Source organism: Diadema setosum, chromosome 16 (assembly GCF_964275005.1).
Source record: "Diadema setosum chromosome 16, eeDiaSeto1, whole genome shotgun sequence".
Classification (NCBI taxonomy): domain Eukaryota; kingdom Metazoa; phylum Echinodermata; class Echinoidea; order Diadematoida; family Diadematidae; genus Diadema; species Diadema setosum.
The window spans coordinates 10,564,014-10,583,149 of record NC_092700.1 but is presented as its reverse complement, the minus strand read 5'-3'; the positions used below and the strand labels follow the sequence as shown (position 1 = coordinate 10,583,149).

The 19,136-nt window shown below is 42.2% G+C and overlaps 1 protein-coding gene across 1 annotated transcript in view; it reads left to right on the top strand.

Moving 5' to 3' along the window:
• Nucleotides 1-324: 324 nt before the first annotated feature.
• The window catches only part of LOC140240290 (calmodulin-regulated spectrin-associated protein 1-like), a 30,986-nt gene continuing 12,174 nt past the window's right edge, over nucleotides 325-19,136 (top strand). The window contains exons 1-10 of the mRNA XM_072320073.1: nucleotides 325-395; nucleotides 3,334-3,490; nucleotides 4,779-4,920; nucleotides 5,955-6,173; nucleotides 9,478-9,634; nucleotides 10,057-10,254; nucleotides 10,797-14,646; nucleotides 15,442-15,569; nucleotides 16,406-16,502; nucleotides 17,871-18,024. Of these exons, the coding sequence (XP_072176174.1) occupies nucleotides 325-395; nucleotides 3,334-3,490; nucleotides 4,779-4,920; nucleotides 5,955-6,173; nucleotides 9,478-9,634; nucleotides 10,057-10,254; nucleotides 10,797-14,646; nucleotides 15,442-15,569; nucleotides 16,406-16,502; nucleotides 17,871-18,024 (5,173 nt within the window). The remainder of the gene's footprint in view (nucleotides 396-3,333; nucleotides 3,491-4,778; nucleotides 4,921-5,954; nucleotides 6,174-9,477; nucleotides 9,635-10,056; nucleotides 10,255-10,796; nucleotides 14,647-15,441; nucleotides 15,570-16,405; nucleotides 16,503-17,870; nucleotides 18,025-19,136) is intronic.

Here is a 19,136-nt window from a genome sequence, read left to right as displayed (position 1 = left end):
CGCAAGTGTAAAAAGGGCTCAATAGGTTTATCAAGGTTTAAGATGTTAACAGTTCTCTGACAAGAAAACCAGTATGTGGGACTGTACTTGAGCAGTGACTTTGCTATTTCCTTATCCCTCTTTCCTGGTTACTCCATCTTTTCTCTAGGATATATGTGGTTTCTAATTCACCCACAATGCAATATGTTGCATGCCCCCATAGAGTTGTGTCATTTCCTGTTATGATGCTGAGGTAGCTTTACCCAAATTCTCATGTTTTTGTTGCTTCTCAACTTCCATTGTCTCTATCTCTCATTGCTCGTCTTTCAGAACGGCCACGTCGCGATGATGGACTCGATAATGAGGGCCTACGTGACAGAGACGGTTTCCATCGAAAAGGTCGTTCAGGCCGTCAGGTAAGAGGCAGACACTTTAAAAGGTCCGGTAGCGTGGGGATACCATGGAGTGGTAAGGCTGGCCTGGTTCAGATGTACCCACATTTACCATAAAGTATTTTTTGCAGCATGAAATTTTAACGAAGTGGAGCTGACGACCTTTTTCTGCGGCATTAAATTTTCGCGAATCAACACTGCCATTCAATGCATCTATTGTAGACAAGAACATTTGCATTTTAATTTTACGAATCTTGGCTCTCGCAAAACATGAAATTAAAATGCATGCGAACACTTCGGGTTTTACAGTAATTGAGAACCCAGGTAACGAACTGCGTACAGCTTTATCTCTGATCTCTGTATAAGTGCACACACAGTCAAAGAATCTTGCCTGGAGTTGACCACTACCAACGAGCGTACACTTTGATGCAGATCATATGAACTGACCAGCACTATTTGTGGTCATCAAATGTACCCCGTTGGGCAGGGAATAAAGATTGATTCAATCTGGCCACCCACAAATCCCACGCTGCTATTATTATTATTATTATTATTATTATTATTATTATTATTATCATTATTATTATTATTATTATTATTATTATTATCATTATTATTATTATCATTATCATTATTTATTATTATTATTATTATTATTATTATTATTATTATTATTATTATTATTATCATTATCATTATTTATTATTATTATTATTATTAATATTATTATTGTTATTATTATTTATTCGGCTTTCAGTAACAAATATCAATATTACAATATTCAAAATCAGAACACACAATGGAGAGTTATGGGTGCACCAGGCTGGGCAGCCTGGGTCTGGAAAGAGCCAACTGAATGACTTGGGCCCTCAGGCCGTCCTCCCCAACCCACCTGGTGCACCCAAAACAGTATCGATAATTTACAATATAAAAAGATACAAATTTCATTTAGAGGCATAAATAATAATAAAAAAATCTAAACAACTGTCTCTTTGTAAGTGTCAAATAAAGATATGTGTAACTTCCAATCTTTCTAACTCCATTCAAATATGAGAGGTCATTTTGTACATAACAAAACTAGAAAAAAAATTTTTAAAGTACAAGTAAACTCCATATAAAAGTGGACTGTTTTAGTGAATAGCATTTATACATGAGAAAATGGAACTGGAGGAGTTTCATCATAATTGGACTTTTTTTTTTTTCAATTTTAAACATTTTCACAAAATAGTTGAATTCCCAGAGCCATATCATGTGTCCACCTCTGATGATGAAATTTGTTCCATCCTGTTGATGTGTTTTTGCTCTCTGTGTTAAAGGCAACTTGAAAATAGAGTTGTATTACACTTCAATGCTTCTTTATTTATTTATAAGTGCAGTGCTTTACAATATAGAAAGGGTATCTGTGCATAATGATTTTGCACTCAAGCATTATTAAATCGAAATGAAGACTCAACTGAATTGATCAGGAATGCAAACAGTTCTGGAATCCTTGTGACCTTATCATGACAAATTAAGTCTAACCAAGATTTCTGCTGACTGCTAGATGCAGCCTCCAACTTCAGGTTTAATTGAAACCTCTTAATGGTTAATTGCATGTGAACAAGACTGTGTCAAAGACCCTTTTCTGGTTGCTACTGTCTATGTGTACTTGTGGAAAGTTTGTGCAAAGAATGTTTGAACCCATCTCCTGTTTGGGTCTCGGCTATTTGCAAAGTCTAAAGAAAGCTTTCACTTGGCTGTGGATGCTAAGTCTTGTGGCATACTGCTGAAAAAAAAAACACCCAACCAAAACGATATATATGAGTGCTTTTAGATAGATTAGATGGATTAGAGTGGATTATCAGGATCAATGTGTTTCCTTCATGGAATGGATGCATTATTGTATGAGATTAGGATACTGTGTAAGTGAAGGCCCTTTAATACTTTACTGAACTGTAGCTGTAGAGATGTTGTACACAGAATATGCATGCTTGAACCAGAAGAATGGGGCTTGAGTGATAGCTTTACAGTAGCAAGATTTTCATTGCAGAAATAAAAGAAAATCACTTTGATACTTTTAAGCAACTTATGAGGCTTACAGGGGAGTGTGCCCTTTGGTAGAGACTATTTTCAGACTCAAACACTCAGAGCATGAGGAGACATTGTTGATTGGAAAAAAAAGAACTTGAGCAAAGTCATAAACCAAGAAAAGTACGAACTGCATTGTTCAAATAGGTGCTTGTTTAAAGGGGCACTAGGTTATGGTAAAAAGGAAACTAAAGAAATGGAGTGTAGTCAGTGTGACATACGAACTTGTGTCCTCCGGCACAGTTTGTTTGAGAAGTATCTGTTTTGAGAAATTTTATGGCTCAAAAGAGGAAACCTTGGGCCCATTGCATAAAGTGTGTAACCAGAGAAAGACTGGCAAGAACTGAAAACTCATGTTGGTATGATTCTGCCATTGACTTTACACAGGAAAGATTCTGACTCTGTTCCAATTCAACTTGAGTTTTTCTCACAAAAAAAAAGAAGAAGTTATGCAACAAGCCCCTTGTAATACATGTATATCAACCAAAGATATTAACCATATATATTGGTGATAATTCAAAAAACATGTCTCATAGAAATTTATATCAGTACACTCTGGCACAAAGCCATCTCAAATTTTTTTAGCTGCTCTCTTTATCTTATAGTTATCACTGTATTCATTGAAATTTTTTTGAAGAGACATTCACTTGCAGAAAAGCAGAGTACCAAACTGCGTTTTTCCATAACGCCTCTGAAGTAAGCACGGCATTCAAAAGCATTCTTTGAACAAACTGACTTGCAAACTATACCATTATGCCATCATTATACTGTATGATTTGTTTGGATAATGCTACTTTCTCACTTTTTTTGATTAATTTTGTAATTGTGGCTGTTAATATTTTAGGAAACCTGTTGTTGTTTACCATATGGTATCATTTTCCCCTCCCTTGTGCAGGAAAATCACCACATTTAATGCCTCCAGCGATTTGCCCTATGACCTAGAGGATGCCCTCTTGTTCTGGGTCAACAAAGTGTGCATGGCCGTCAGGCACCGGGTGGAGAGGGACAGGAAGTCTCATCAAGCCAGCATCATCCAGTCTGCTGCTCCTTCAGTATGTATACCAGGGTCATTGATAAGGTCATAGGTCATACTGTAGTTGAGCTAGGATCATCCATTCTGCAGCTACTTGAGTATGTGTAGGGATAGTGTATACCAGGGTCATAGATATGGTCGTAGTCAAGCCAACATCATCCAGTCTGTGACTCCTTCAGTATGTATACCAGGGTCATTGATAAGGTCATTTGTAGGTTATAGTTCAGCCACAGTCATCTATTGTGCGGCTCGTTCAGTGTGTGTAGGGATATTGTATACCAGGGTCATAGATAAGGTTGTAGTCAAGCCAGCATTATCCAGTCTGTGACTCCTTCAGTATGTATTCCAGGGTCATTGATAAGGTCATAGGTCGTAGGTAAGCCAGGGTCATTGATAAGGTCACAGTTGGGTTGTAGTCAAGCCAGCATCAGTCAGTCTGTGGCTCCTTCAGTACGTTTACTGGGGTCGTCTATGAGGTCGTAGGTCGTCGTTCAGCCAGGGTCATCTAATCTGTGTGGCTCAGTCAGTATGTATTCCAGGGTCATTGATAAGGTCATAGGTTGTAGGTAAGCCAAGATCATCTGGTCTGCAGCTCCTCCAGTATGTATAATGAATACCAGTGTCATAGATAAGGGCATAGTTAGATCACAGTCAATCCAGCATCATCAGTCTGTGGCTTCATCAGTACGCATGCCAGGGTCTATAGATAGGTCATTTGGTAGTTATGCCATAGTTGGGCCAGGGTCTCATCATTGCTGGGTAATAGTGTGCTGATAGTAATGTCAGATCAATGTCATAGTCATTTCATCCGACACTCTAGAAAAAAAAAAGAAAAGAAAAGAAAAAAGGCTCACTTGCGTCAAAGGTCCCTTATATTGATCTAATGTAAACAGTAATGGTTAACATGAGCAAATTTCAGGATTAAATCTACTTTCACATCTCTTGTCAATGCTGCTGAGAGGTGTACAACACCAGAACAGGAAGCAATAGTGAAAAAAAGACCTAACAAACCCTCAATACAAAGAAGCAGAAAAAAAATGCAATATCACTATTTGTTCATGCCATTTATTGCAATATGGCTTTCATCCATATCAGTATAATGTACCGGCAAACTCTACTGCTGCAAATTGGTATGTAAGTTTTTGACTGAGGGAGCCAGACATTTCCCTGACATTTCAAGGTAGAGAAAAAAAACCCACCAAAAAACAAAAGTAGAATAACATTTCTATCTAACCTTTTATGACAATGGGCTCAAATGTCATCAAATACGTGACAGCAGCGAACACACCATCTTTGTTCCATTTCAGATACGTGTGAAGAGAGACCAAGTCCAGCCCAAGGAGCCACACTTTTTCCCTCAACTGGGGGACCTGACCAAAGAGCTGTCAGATGGCTGTTGCCTAGCAACCATCATCCATTACTACTATCCTCACTTGCTCTCTCTAGATGGTAAGATGTTGTCCCAGAATTCCGGTGGGATTCAAATATATTTGACCTCTTGATTTGCAGTGAACATTAATCACAGTGTCTCAAGTCCCAAGTCTCAAGTTTTGATCAAAGATTTGCCTCATTCTAGACTTCTGAATAAAATTGGAGTGTTGAATTTTATGTGTGCTTATCTTATTTCATTATTTTTTTTTAGTGACTGCACAATGATAAGAAATTGTCAAATGTAAAAAAAAAAGTAAAATGAAATGATACCTGTGGTTTGCTCTCATATTTTTTAATAATTGTAAGTCATAGACCATCACTTCTATAATTATGTGTCCGCCTGACAAAAAACAAAACAAAACCCAAACAAACAAAACTCACAAACCAATGCTGCTGCATAAAATGACCATTATCCATACTACCCTGATATTTTTTGTTGTCATTGCTGTTGTTGGCTGGTTTGTTTAAAAAGGATAGGAGTGAATACTTGCATAATTATTTTTTCTTCTCATTATATGAGGTTTTTTTTTTTTAGTAGCACAAGGATTAGAATAGAAGAACTTTAATGCAGTGAGAAAAGCAAAAGGGTGGTGGTCAATAAAGCACTAACATTATTTTCTTTACCATTGTTTGTTTGGACTCTTTAAAAGTAAGGACTTTCTGAAAGTAAGAATTCAAAATGTTTATCCCCATATAGTGTGTGTGAAATGATTGTTACCCGACTCAGAATTACATTGAAAAGCAAACAGAAGGAATGCTGGGAATGTACACTGTACACATGCTTTCCTTAAAATCGTTCTTATTATCAACAATCCCGATCCTCAAGATGTCGTCCTTAAGGAGGCAATGTCCTTTGCCAATTCCCTCCGCAACCTCCGGTGAATAACCAATACTATGTTGTTCAGTTTCTTTGTGAGATGTGATTTTCCTGCCTCAGAATTTCATTGAAAAAACAAACAACAAACGAACAGACAAATGAACAAAGAGAATGCTAGGAAAGTATACATACCTTCATCAATTTGTTCTTATCTCGACTTTTCATGACCCTCTAGACGTCGCCCTCCACGAGACGATGTCCTTCGCCGATTCCCTCCACAACCTTCAGATGGTGACGGCCTTCTTCCAGCACAACCTGCCTGGTGTGCTCCACTTCACTCTAGAGGACCTGCTCTACAGCGAGGAGACGATGAAACCCAACCTCCTGGCCCTCGTCGCTGAGATGTTCTGGAGCTTTGAGGTGGAGAGGCCGGTCCATCTGGAGGCCGATCAGAGTAAGTTGTAGCCTCTAATCTTGGCGGAGGGTGCAGCTATTGTCTTTGCTTTTACGCTAAATGTCTGATGCGGCAAAACTATTGTCTTTGCCAAGCGATACGTCAGATGAGGTGAGACTACAAACAGTGGAAGCATCAACCGCCTGTATCTACTCGTCTTGCTTTAGTCATTGTTTTCTTGTTACTCGGGAGTTTTCGCTATACGACGCAGCTGGCAGTTGAGTGTGCCGTGTGCAAAATTTGCTTCTGCGCATGATCAAATCTGAGAAACGTCCCATCCTGGGGAAAACAAGTACGCAGCTCGGCCAAAATAGCGTTCGGTCCCGATGCTGGGCAGGAGTGAGACAGCCAGCCAGCCAGCCAATCAGCGATCTTGTCCTTACGTCTCCGTCCTAACAGGGAAGCGAAACTGCTTAGATATGGGGACATGGGTCCTAGAATGGGGACTGTCACATCTGATTGCTTACCCGTATTCTCGGTCTTCCCGTCATATAGCGAAAACTCCCTAGTGACTACGAAAGACTGCCACAAATTCACAGACACTAATGAGAGAACAACAACCAAAGCAAGACGAGTGGATGGGGCTATGGATGCTTCACGTGCATCCACTGTTCGTAGTCTCGCTGCATCAGATGTATCGGTTAGCAAAAACAATAGTCTCGCAGCATCAGACGTTTAGCATGACAGTAAAGATCATAGCTGCATCCTCCACCTAGATTATAGGCTAGTTAAGTAAGTTGAGGTGGAAAGTCACAGCCATCCTATATGAGCATCATACATGTAGCTCTCCAAGACTTCAAGTCTGGATGACTTAAGATAATTTTACTAATTCAATATTAATCATTTCTGGCAACTGAAATATGAGTTTTACCATTGCAAAACCACCAAAGTATTGCATTGAGGGATTTTGCTTGTCAAGAAAGTGGTGATACACACGTAGCAGGCTTTATGCTAAAGTCATCATTGTTTCTTTGTGTCCGTCTTTTGTAGGACAAAATTTTTCAACTTAGAATGGCTGTTGATTTCACATACTGTAAAAGTGGACATTTTTGTGGTGTTGAAATTTTCGCGCATTTCGCGCAACCAGGAGCTAGTGCAAAAATAAAAGCACGCGAATATTTTCATGTGCCATATGTTCCAGTAGCTGATGTCTTGATCCCGCGGAATTAAAAACGTGAAATTCTTCTTACCTGACCAAGCGCGAAAAATTAGTCATGCGAAAATATCCACTTTTACAGTACGTGTTTATTATTTTGTTCTCTCTGTGGAAGCAATACTAACATAATACATCACAATGTTGATTTCATGGGTACAGTTTTGAGATATCTCATGTCAAACTAATCATTGTTTGTACTATGTGTATAATGTAATTCCCTGTAACTCTAACCATTGTACTCCTCCCACCTCTTTCTCTCTCAAGTGGCACAGACTTTTTGGTGTTTCAGCCAAACACCCTCACCATTTGGTGGGCTAGGTAAGACGGATGGAACCAAATTGGTGACTTGTCACAGAGGAATGCATGGTCTGAGTCTCACAGAGTATCCTCTTTTCGGAAGGATTTTTATTTCTCGGCTATAGGTGGAGCAGTCCTATCCTTTCTAGTGCATGGATTTTATCCTTCCTTCCAGCAAAGAAAATAAAAATAAAAATAAAAATAAAAGAGATATCGATAGAAATGTAGATGGTGAGGGATGGTGTTCAGAAGCACTCTCTATCTCCTATCAGTTTGATGCATGTAGCCGCGGTGAGATCTGAAAGTCCTCACGGTATGACTTGATTGACCAATCAGTGTCTTCTGTTGGTCATGTTAGACTTGGCATTGGACAAAGAAGGTCTTGGCAAATGCCCAGAGCATGCAGTGTTACAGATTTACGAAATTGCTTGAGTGGGATTTTTACCAGACAGACTGCATTGAAGAAGACACATATCGTCACTGGGGCGACAAGACATCGTATCTACAGAATGTCAAATGTTCAGGAGAGCAAAAAAACAAAAAACAAAAACAAAAAACATGGCGGCCAAAGCACTATAGCGAATAAGATAGCCTTTCCTTTGACATGCCATGGTGGCTTCATTTTTGGAGTAAGACAGTTGGGATTTGGCCAGGACATCACTTGATCGATTATTTGACCATTAATCCAAAAAAGTTATTTTCACCAAAATTTCAGATACAAGTTCTTGTCCACCCAGCGACGATATAAATATGGGATTGCTTCAAAATAGTTTGAAGGTTTTTCTGCAACATATGTCAAAATTTTTAGTTACATCCATCAGCAGTGCCATGAAAAAAAGGCAGTATTCATGTACAAAGGACACAGTCAGTATACACAATTTTGTAACTTTCCAAATCAAGTACTGTTATCTAAAGTCATATTTCTTCTACTTTCTTAAACAAAGACAGACACTTGCTTTGCACTTATATGACAAATAGCCACTCTCTCATTTTTTTTTTTCATTACGCAAAATTTTCACAAATTTGCATGTCAGTACAATTACCAAGATATCTAGAATAGTATGAAACATTGATGCACTTTCTCCAGATCCTGAGCAAGTTTTAGATTATGTGCTTGCCTGTGTTTAAGCAACACAGCAAAATGTAGTACAAGTGGTTACTACTTTATATCATAGACAGATCCCTAAGGACAGTTGAAATGTGTATTGACCAAAGTCAGTGATACAAGGATTGTATAGTTTTGGTTGAGATTGGGCTTTAGATTTTTACTTTTTTGTGTGAGATAATGAGAGATTACTAATGAAATTTGAAGGAGCATACAATTCTAAAAGGAAATCAAAGTTTATTGAATGAAAATTTGTTATTGAAATGGCTGAAATATCCAAAAAGAAAGTGTTCCTATTTCAAGTTGGGCCCACTTGTTAATTAGGACCAATTGGATATCTCAGCCATTTCAAAGCTGATTCTCATCAAATAAACTTTGACTTCCTTTTAGAATTGCACACTCTTTCATATTTCATAAGTGGTTTCTTTTTAATCTCACCGATTGCCCTTTGGAATCTCCCAGATTTTGATGGCTGAATGTTGGGAGCCTGGCCTGTTTTGAGAACACCTTCCATCAGAGGTCTGGCTGTTTATTTCCTGTAATCTTTGAGGCCAGATTTGACTTTGTGGGGGCAAAACAGAATTGATAACCTGGCTATGGAAATCCCAATGACCATGCTTCAATTCTGTTAGCTATCTCAAATCTTCAAAGAATTTAGTTCTGTTAAAGATGTGAATGATGCCTTTAAAGTTATTGTCTTACAGTAGATAAAACAAACCTCCCAAATTGCTCTTTGATTTGCACAGTTGGTCGTCAGTCGTCTGCATTCACGCCGAGTAAGTCTGATGGGAGGCCTCCTCTCCCGATCAGCGATGCCACGAAGAAGAGCTTCCAGTCCCCTGCCATGTCCCCGAAGCTGGAGAAACAGAGTGTGGACCTGACCAAAGTGGCCTCTAGTCCAAAGTGAGTAGTTGAAAATACATGCTAGATTTCCTGTCTCGACACAATTAAGTAAATCACAGGTCAGGGCTCTCCTGTATTTATTTGATTGTTTGGTTGTTTTGCATTGTACAATTTCACATTGGGTGAAATTTGCATTTCTACTATTGACAGGGAAAACAACGTCCGTAACAAAAACAAAATGATATTTAGTGATGCAGGGTTTGTGCCCTTCATACCCACCCGGAGTAACCGTGTGGTGAAAAAGTCTAAGAAATGATTCAGAAAACCACTTTGTGACATGTTTTGATTGCAAATGCATGGATACCCCTGTGAGAATAGAGACGTTTTAAAGGTTAAGTAAGGCCATATGGCCAGCTTGCATGAAGTTTTGAGCTAAGGCCAGAGTATTGACCAATACCTTGTCTTTCCCTTGATGCCAACAGTTCCCAGAGGAGACTATTGAATCGCCAACAGCAGGAGAGGAGCAGCATCTTTGGGGACAGCCAGGTGGATGAGAACACCCCACCCCCGGGCCACCACCAGCATCAACACCAACAGGCCATGCCCCACCCAAACTCCAGGGAGCAGAAACCACCCGGCTCTCAATCCATCTTGGCTTGGGAGGAAAGAGATGAGAGAGGGTGTGTAGTCAGGACTATTTAAAGGGGATGGCTAGTAACTGATCAGTAGGAATCCGTGGGAATGCTGGGGGATGATTGCTCCAATCCTTGTGGGATTCATTTAAGAGTACATTATATATCTATTGTTGTGTGAAAATCATTTGCTTCAGAATGGTCTCATATTCAAGTAATGTGCAGTTTAATGTTTCCAGGTTAGCATGCCTGTACAGTGATGGGGCAAACGTTAACAATTGTCATTGTCACCATAATCTTTATACTCCTATCATCATTACCAAGAAAGTTGCTCCTTCCCAGTCAAACACATTTCTTTGTGAGGGTCCTTCCATTATTGCAATAGGTGCAAATTACCTTTTATCCATTTTGTACATCCTGCTCTAAGACAGATGAGGCTGGTTGAAAATCCTGTCTGTGGATGTTAGCATTAAGTAGGAAATTCACTGCAATCTTCTGTTATGAAATCTAGCCTCATTACTCTTTACCACTATCAAGGGTATTGGACATTGCCTCTCTAATAACTGTGACTTCCTTTGTTTTCTGTGCAGGACGCCAAATACTGCCACATTTACAAGACCCCAAAGGTCCCACGACTCTCCTGTGGTCAGCATGCAGTCAAGCAGAGCAGGTAGTCTCCTGGCCAATGTCAGCATCGACAGTGAGATGAACGAGAGCCAGGACTTCTCAGGGCTGGATATCGAGGTCAATCCACTGCCAGAGCATGCAGGTCCAGAGGGACCCCTGGGAGGCGTTCAGCATTATGAGTCTGAGAGGATGATGACCACCATCCAGCAACGGCCAGTCACCCAGAGCGGCAACATCGAGAGCGAGGATCTTGAGGTGGAGAGCCTGACATCAGCAGCTTCATCCCGGATGTCTGTACATGCCTCACAGGAGCCTCGAGGGTTTGGCGATCCACGAGGTCAGAGCAATCATTACTCGTCACAGAGAACTGAACCATTTGTGAATGGCGTCAATGGAAGTCAGCCGAGTCATTCTCCCTATCAAGGAACATATCGTGTGAATCGTAGGGATCAATCCGAGGACATTGCAAGTCCTGCCGGATCCGACACTGGCAGTACAGATTCATCTATTTCGAGAAAGAATCTCAAACTGGACGTTCGGCCAGTAGATATACTCGGCTCCCCTCGAGGTCCCACAAATGAACTCATGCCGGCGGTTCTGAGACCGCTGAAGGAGAAGTCGCACCAGACCAGAAAGATGGAGGAGAGAGGGGAGCACCAGAGGCAGAGGAACAAGCACAGGGCTGCAGACCCCCGACCAACTCAGTCCCAGCACTCACAGGACCACGGCAGTGATTCCTCAGAGAGTGTCGATGCAACCACCCCCCTCAGTGGAGAGAGCATCGCAGATTCCCTGGCTGGTGACCTGGCGCTGCATCGAGCAAGGATGGCCAGGGGAGGTATGGGTGGCTTCGTGCTTGCTCCGGTCAGTCAGAGCGACCAACCCCAGCTCGCAAAGGGGAGGCACGGCGAAGCTTTCTTCATCAGTGGAAGCCAGGCGGCGTCTCAAGGCAGTGATGCTCACAGCACCAGTGCCCCTCCTGGGGCGAGGAGCTTCACGATATCAGACAGGGCGATGACTGTCGATGATGCGAGGCAAGCTGGTATACCGGTGGTCTCATCATCAAGATCCATGCAGGGGCTCAGTGAGCAAGGCTTCCGCATGGCACCCGATGGATTGACAACCAGTGTGTCGGACCAGGAGATCTACCAGCCAAACCCCCAGCATTCCCACTCTTTCCAGAATCCGGGCTCCTCAGCCGCTGCACCCACATCCTTGCCATTCTCTTTGCATGCACCTAACCAATACTCCCACAACCCTCACCATGCACACACAAATCCCCATTCTAATCCCCACTCTAATCCCCACTCAAATCCCCACTCTAATCCCCACTCAAATCCACACTCCAATCCCCACTCTAATCCACATGCACGCACCCACTCCAACCCCCACCATGAGGGTCACCACCACTCCCAAAATCCCCACCACACCCAGCCTAACCCTTTTGTGTTGCAAGCCAAACCCGAGGCCTATGTTCTGGATCACCCAGCGCATTCTGGTGTCTCCTCCTGGGGACACCAACGACAGCCTCATCCACACTCGGCCTCCATGTCTAACACAGGTATGTCTCAGTCCATGTCTCTTACCCATTCATCTCCACACCATGAAAAAGAGTCCCCCAAGCTCTTGGCTGAAAGCATTCACTCCGAGAGGGAAGATAAGCGGCCCGTCAGTTTTGCCTACAATCATAATCTGAGTCCTGTGCTGCAGGAGAATGGAGTAGTCTCCATTGAAAGGGATGCCCCCGTTAATCTGCCCCACAGTGGTGTTTTACTAACTCATAATGTTCAGTCCAGTCCTGTCAGTTCTCACCCCGTGTCATGTGATGTATCTAACATAGTAAGTCCGAGTGTTCGTGATGTGACTAATGTCTGCCCGATGTGGCAAGATAGGGAGATGTGTGCCGTTAGTAATCTCCACTCCTTTGCTGCTGATGTGGAACATCTCCAGTCCAGTCAGTCAGCCTTCAGGGACCCAGCCAACCATTCCATGACAACATGGTCAGCCAATACCAAACACTCACCAAACACTGATTTTCCCACCACCCCAACCACTTCCACCATCCCCATTAACACAGGTGCACCCGGCAACGGCTTCAACGAAAGCTCGGCGGCCAGCACAAGAGGTGGTCCGGTGGCCAACTCCGACTTGACTCAGATCCGGCTGCGGCTGGAAGAGAAGAGGCGGCTGATAGACCATGAGAAGCGGAAGCTGGAGAGGCATTTTGCCAAGCAGAGGCAGCGAGTCGGCAAGGCGGCCTTCCTGCAGGTACTGGCCAACAAGAAGCAGGAGAAGGAAAGCAGCAGTGATGCTCATCACAGGGCGGAGAGGCAGAGGAACCAGGAGAATGCCCAGTGGCAGGGGGAACCTCGCGTCCAGGAGGGCATGACCACATTTGCCGCTCTGGGAGCGAACAGGGAAATTGCTCAGCCGCCAGCTTCCCAGCCACAAATGACCGAGCAGCAGCAGCAGCATCTTATTGAGCAGAACCAGCTGACGCAGGCTTACTACCTGGCGCATCAGGCCCAGCTCGCCCAGCAGGCCCAGCAGGATGCCAGCCAGCTCGCCCAACATCAGTATCCCAAGAACCAGCCCGTGCACGCAGACCAAAGAACCCAGCAGCCCAGTCCACAGAGCCATGCCCACCAGCTGCAGATGGCGGAGGGAGGCCGTCGGTCCTCGGAGAGCCCCAGGTCCGGGCGAGATTCTGAAAGCCCTCGCATGAGGTCGGACTCTCCGCAAGTTCCCGGGGATGTTCCGAGGAGAACAGACAGTCCAGGCTCCAGCTCTGGCTCACACTCGCCGCACCTGACGCAGGACGAGTACAACATCTCACTGGAGAAACTGAATGCCAATCTCTCACAGCTGCAGAACCAGATTCTGAGGCTGTCTCTTCAACAGGAAGAAATGAAGAAGGGTTTACAAGACTCACCAAGGCAGGTCCATGAGTCTCCAAGACATGTGGGCCAAGGGGATGCAGTAGAGCAGCATGACATTCTGGAACACAGAGACGTCCAAAGACCTTCCTCAAGGCCTCTGGCAGACGCATCAAGCCAAGCAAAGGGCTTCTACGTCGATGCCGGAGACCAGAGACCAGAGACGAGAAACGACCGCGAGGCGTACTTGTTGGAGGAAAACCCAGCGTTCACTCTGCAGCAAGGGCAACCCCAGAGGAGTCCACAGGGAATGCAGCAGCAGCAGCACATGCAGCCGTCACCCCAGGGGCATCCCTATGCACCCAGTAGATCCCAGGAGGATGGCATGGAGAAGCAACCTGTGACAAGCCACCGGTTATCAGACGTCACCTACGTGAAGTCAGATGTGAGTGACAATAAGTACATAATGGAGGATGCATACAGAGGTGATGGTGATGTTAGGGAAATGGAAAGAACTGTTGGAAAGCAAATATTAGAGCCCGAATATGACACCCAGACGCAACTCAATCAATTACCCATGCAAGACGAGGACGACTCGCTCCCAGCCAACCAAAAGAAAGGGCAGCAGATCATGGCGTTCAACATTGATATGTCATCACCAAAGCAATCTAGGCCACCCCCGGCCAACCAGAGGAAGAAGGAGGTGAAGAAGAAGGTGGTGGAGATGCCAGAGAAGAAGACCTCACCACCGCGGACACCAACAAAGACGGCAGCCCCTGCGCCATCGGTGTACGAAATCGTTGGGGAAGGAGAGGAGGAAGTCCCGCAGGACCAGGTGGATCTGGTAGTGCGCCCTCTAGAGCCAGCCAATGTGAGCAAGGAGGAGGATACGGATGGCAACGCCATGGTGTCGGGATTCATCATCGGTGAAGAGAAGGTATCTAGCTCTTAGTTTGGTGTAGGGCTTTTTCACTGACCACTAAATTTTGCTCCAAAAATTTGGACATAGCAATCAAAATTATGTGACATTTGTGATGTCCATTTTGATTTGAGATTGTGCAAATTTATTACCAAAAGTGAAAACAAATTTTCTGTATTTTTACTGGGCGTCCAAAGTTTGTTGTGGATAAAATGAGAAATTTCCTTGTCCTGGCAACTCAATCAATTACCCATTACACATTTATTATGGATGCGTCCTGCATAATGTGATCTTGAATTTTCTGGATGATAAACAGAGACATTTCAAAGTTTTTGGTTGCTTTGTTACTCAGTTGCTGCTGAATAATGAAGAAGGAATTCTGGTTGTATCGAGAAATGTCGCCTTTGGATTGGACATTGAATTATTGTCTGCTTTGCAATCTTTATCTAATCACCAACCACTGCGTGTATTTTGCACATGAACCTAAAAGTTTTTGATAGAGGTGTGGAATACACTGGGTTGCAGTTTGCATCTACATGACTGCTGTTACTTGTACCACAATATCTAAAAGCATACATTTTTTTTTGACCAGGTCATAGCATAATTTTTGAAAGTGTATGGTACTGCTGACCCAATTTACCCAATTTACTTCTTACTTCATATCTATTACTCTATACTTCAATTCACCATTGTGTTTTCAAGCTTGAAGTCATACTTTGGTACATATCTTGCTTAAGTCTTTTTGAAGACTTTTACATTCTTAATGTCATAACTGTACTGAAATATTTTTATGTTCCATTATCGCTACAACAGCAAGCCATGGATGAGATGGCGAAGAAGAAAGAGATGTTTCTCAAGAGCCGCTTGAAGAGAGAAGAGGAGGCGAAGGCCAAGAAGGCGGCGAGAGAAGCTGAGGCGGAAAAGAAGAGAGAGGAACTCAGGTGAGCTTGAGCAAGAGAGGTTTGTCGTAACATTGTCTGTGTGTGTACCCCTTGAAAGGACTGTTGTTTGGTGAACGAAGACCCTAGAAAGAGGAGAATGCAGATGGGAAGGGACATAAGGAGAGTGTAAGGAAGGCAAATAGTGACAGTCGAAGGGCAGCGGTGAGCCAGAAGTTGAAGCTGGAAGGATAGGAGATGGACAGTTGTAAGGAAGAATAGAGTGAGAATCGAGTAAAGGGTTTGGAAGTCGGATAAAGATGAAACAGAATAGAGGGAGGAGAGGGGAAATGAAAAGGTTGGAATGGAGATGAGAGAGAAAAGGTAGGCTTATATCTTTATTGATAAACAGTTTGTATACGAGTGATGTGATGTAACTTACTGGTACAGAAAAGATTGAATGTCATCTTATCATATTATTCATGTCTTTCTGGAGACTTATGAACTATTGTAGAGACCAAAGAGAAGAAGAAATGATGAAGTATGTTGGATTTTGTTCACGTTTGCTATATCACTGCCAGGAACCGACTATAGCTCAGTCAGTAGTGCCACTTCCCTGTAAGCAGCAGATGACCAGACCGAATAAATAGAACAAAAAAAAAAAAAATGTATATATTTCAGCAAGAAGACATACTCAAGGAAAGAATTCTATCAGGGCTACATCTTCTCAATGAAACCAACCAGGTAAAACAAAGTTAGGCAGGTTGTCTTCAGGAATTGTCCTTTTCACAGCGCACCTACTCATACTGCGAAAATGCATAGAGATACTCATATTGTGAAAATACTTCAGCTGCAATGTGTTTGACACACTCTACAACGTACCTTTGCTTCAACCCCAGAAAAAAGCAGGAGGAAGCCGAGATGAAGAAGGCAGAGCAGGCTGCAAGGAGAGAACAGATTCGGCTGGAGTACCAGAGGAAGAAGCAAGCTGAACTGGTGCGTTGGCATTCCAGTATGCACTAGATTTGGCATGGCTCTTAAAGGACAAGTTCACCCTCATAGACATGTGGGTTGAGTGAATGCAGCAATATTAGTGGAGCACATCACTGAGAGTTTGAGGAAAATCGGACAATCCGTTCAAAAGTTATGAATTTTTGAAGTTTCTGCTCAGTCATGGCTGGATGAGGAGACTACTATAGCTTGTGATGTCACATGAGTACAACGATATAAAGAAAGTATAAAGAAAATTCAACATATTTTCACTTTTCTCGCATAACAAAAGAACACCCGACTTCTCTCTTTCAGAAGGAAAGGGGAATAATATTTCCCTTAACATACGTTAATAACGAGTCGAAGAAATGTGCACTTTATTAAAAAAACAAAGTTTTGTGAAATTCTCTTTTTATTTTCCTTATACCGTTGTACGCATGTGACATCATACACTGTAGTAGTCTCCTCATTCAGCAGTGATTGCGCAGATGCTTTAAAAATTCATGACTTCTGAACGGATTGTTGGATTTTCCCCAAACTTTCACTGATGTGTTCTACTATTATTGTTGCATTCACTCAATCCATATGTATATGAAGGTGGACTTATCCTTTAAGTCAACTTTCTGATGATGCATATTTTTTCATGTAGATGTAACAAAAGTGCTAGTCGCAAGCACTTTCCAGTCATTACCCACTGTCACTGAACATGTTTTATTAGCACATGATATGTGCATTATCTTCACTTTGTTTGCCAGCTGCAAAATCAGAAATACTCAGTCAAATTTGTATCCAGCAGCTACAGCATCTGTTTGTTGGTTGGTGAAAAGAGTCATTGTGCGTCATTGTAAGAATGATGAGACATGAATGCAGTCTGTTCGAGGGACTGAACCAAGGCCCTTCTCTCAAGTCAAATCACTTTTAACACTGGACCTCAGCACCATCACCTCTCTGCTTACCAGAGAAAAATATCTGATTTTGAAGAAACAAAAAACTTGACATATATGAGGATTTAGCTCCGAGGTCCTTATTCCTTAAACACGTTGGGGGTAAAAGCTGTTCTTTGAATTTGGGTCTCCCACTTTTTGTTTTAGTTTCTGTTTTAGTTTGTTTTCTATAACCTTATGTTTCTACAGTATGTTTTGGCTATCATATACATTATGGAAAACGAAATGTCATTGTATTGTCATAATCATTGCATTTCAGTTATATTTGTCTCTGTGTATTTGTGAACTCAAAGTGAAAATAGATTCAAATCAATCATGTCAAACAATAGAAGACAAACCATGCATGTGTTAGAGGGTGCACTCTAGATAATAATAGAAGCACCAAATGACTACTTCATGCATCACCCTGCTCTCAATCTCTCCTCTGCAGGATCCGGACAATGCTCCCCCGCCCCCTCAGAGGAAGCAGAAGTCCAGCAAGCCCCGCCCCAAGTCGCAAATGGTCACCTCGGACCGCGGCCCCGCCCACAGCCACGGCCAGCCAAGTTACTCGGCGCTGGATGGAGCTTCAGAAGTTGGTTTAAGTGAGTATCTCATGATATATATATATATATATATATATATATATCACCTGCCAGAGAATTCGCCTTTGGCTGCTTCACATACAGTGGCAATCAAAGAACATTCTCTGTATGGCTTAGCAGTTGCAGTGTGGTATGTTCGTCGAAAAGGTTTATACATAAAATTATGTTTTCTTCAATGTATCTCAAGAGTCGAAAAGAAAGTTGTGTGTTACACATATAAGTATATCCACTTTAACATGGTGTTGAAATTTGACTACATTGGAAGCAATTAGTTTTTCATGGAATTTGCTCTTTGCTTTAAGTTGGTCTCTGCAGGAAATCACCAAAACTATTATGAAACTTGAAGATGAAAAATGTAGCTCTGAAACATCTCGGATCAAGTAACACGGTATTTTTGTTACAAACTTCAATTTCCACTGGAGTGGAGTCAAGGTTTTATCTGTGTTTAATTCTCTTGGTTAAACATTCTTAGTGGGGAACTTTGCATTTGATGATTATAACATGGAAATTAGAGCATTGTTCCCCAAATTTTGAACTTACTCTATATCCCTGTTTGAGGGAAAGAAATACATGGTTTTGATTTGTAAGGGCCTGTAATTACGTAGTGATGTTTTATCTGTGGATAGAAATTAAAAAAAGTGTTCTTTATTGTGGATATACCTATGCGGGAGAACTCAGGACATACGATAATAACACTGCACAGGAAGAAAAAAATGTTAACATGCTTTGTCCCACCAGGAAAGAAGACAACATGAGGTTTTAGCTGATGGAAGCTGAGTGATCTACTCTGCTTGATGCTTGTAGAAATTAATCCATGTTGCCTATTAAACCTTGTTAGTTTACGTAGCTTTTAGGTATTCTGATCAAATCGCTTTCTCTATATATCACATCTGAGCTGCCAGCTTGAAAGTTTATTGTTTGTTTTTTTCAAAACAATATTCGGTATGCATTTCCCCCATCCGCAGTGACCAAAAATATGCACATGAATTGAAGACTGTGTTTGTTTATTTTTGTACAGTTGATGTATGGTGCTTCGAATTGGAAATATTCCCATTTTTGGACGAAAAATTTGCCTTCAGAAATATATTTACTGTACATCAGTATTTTTTTTT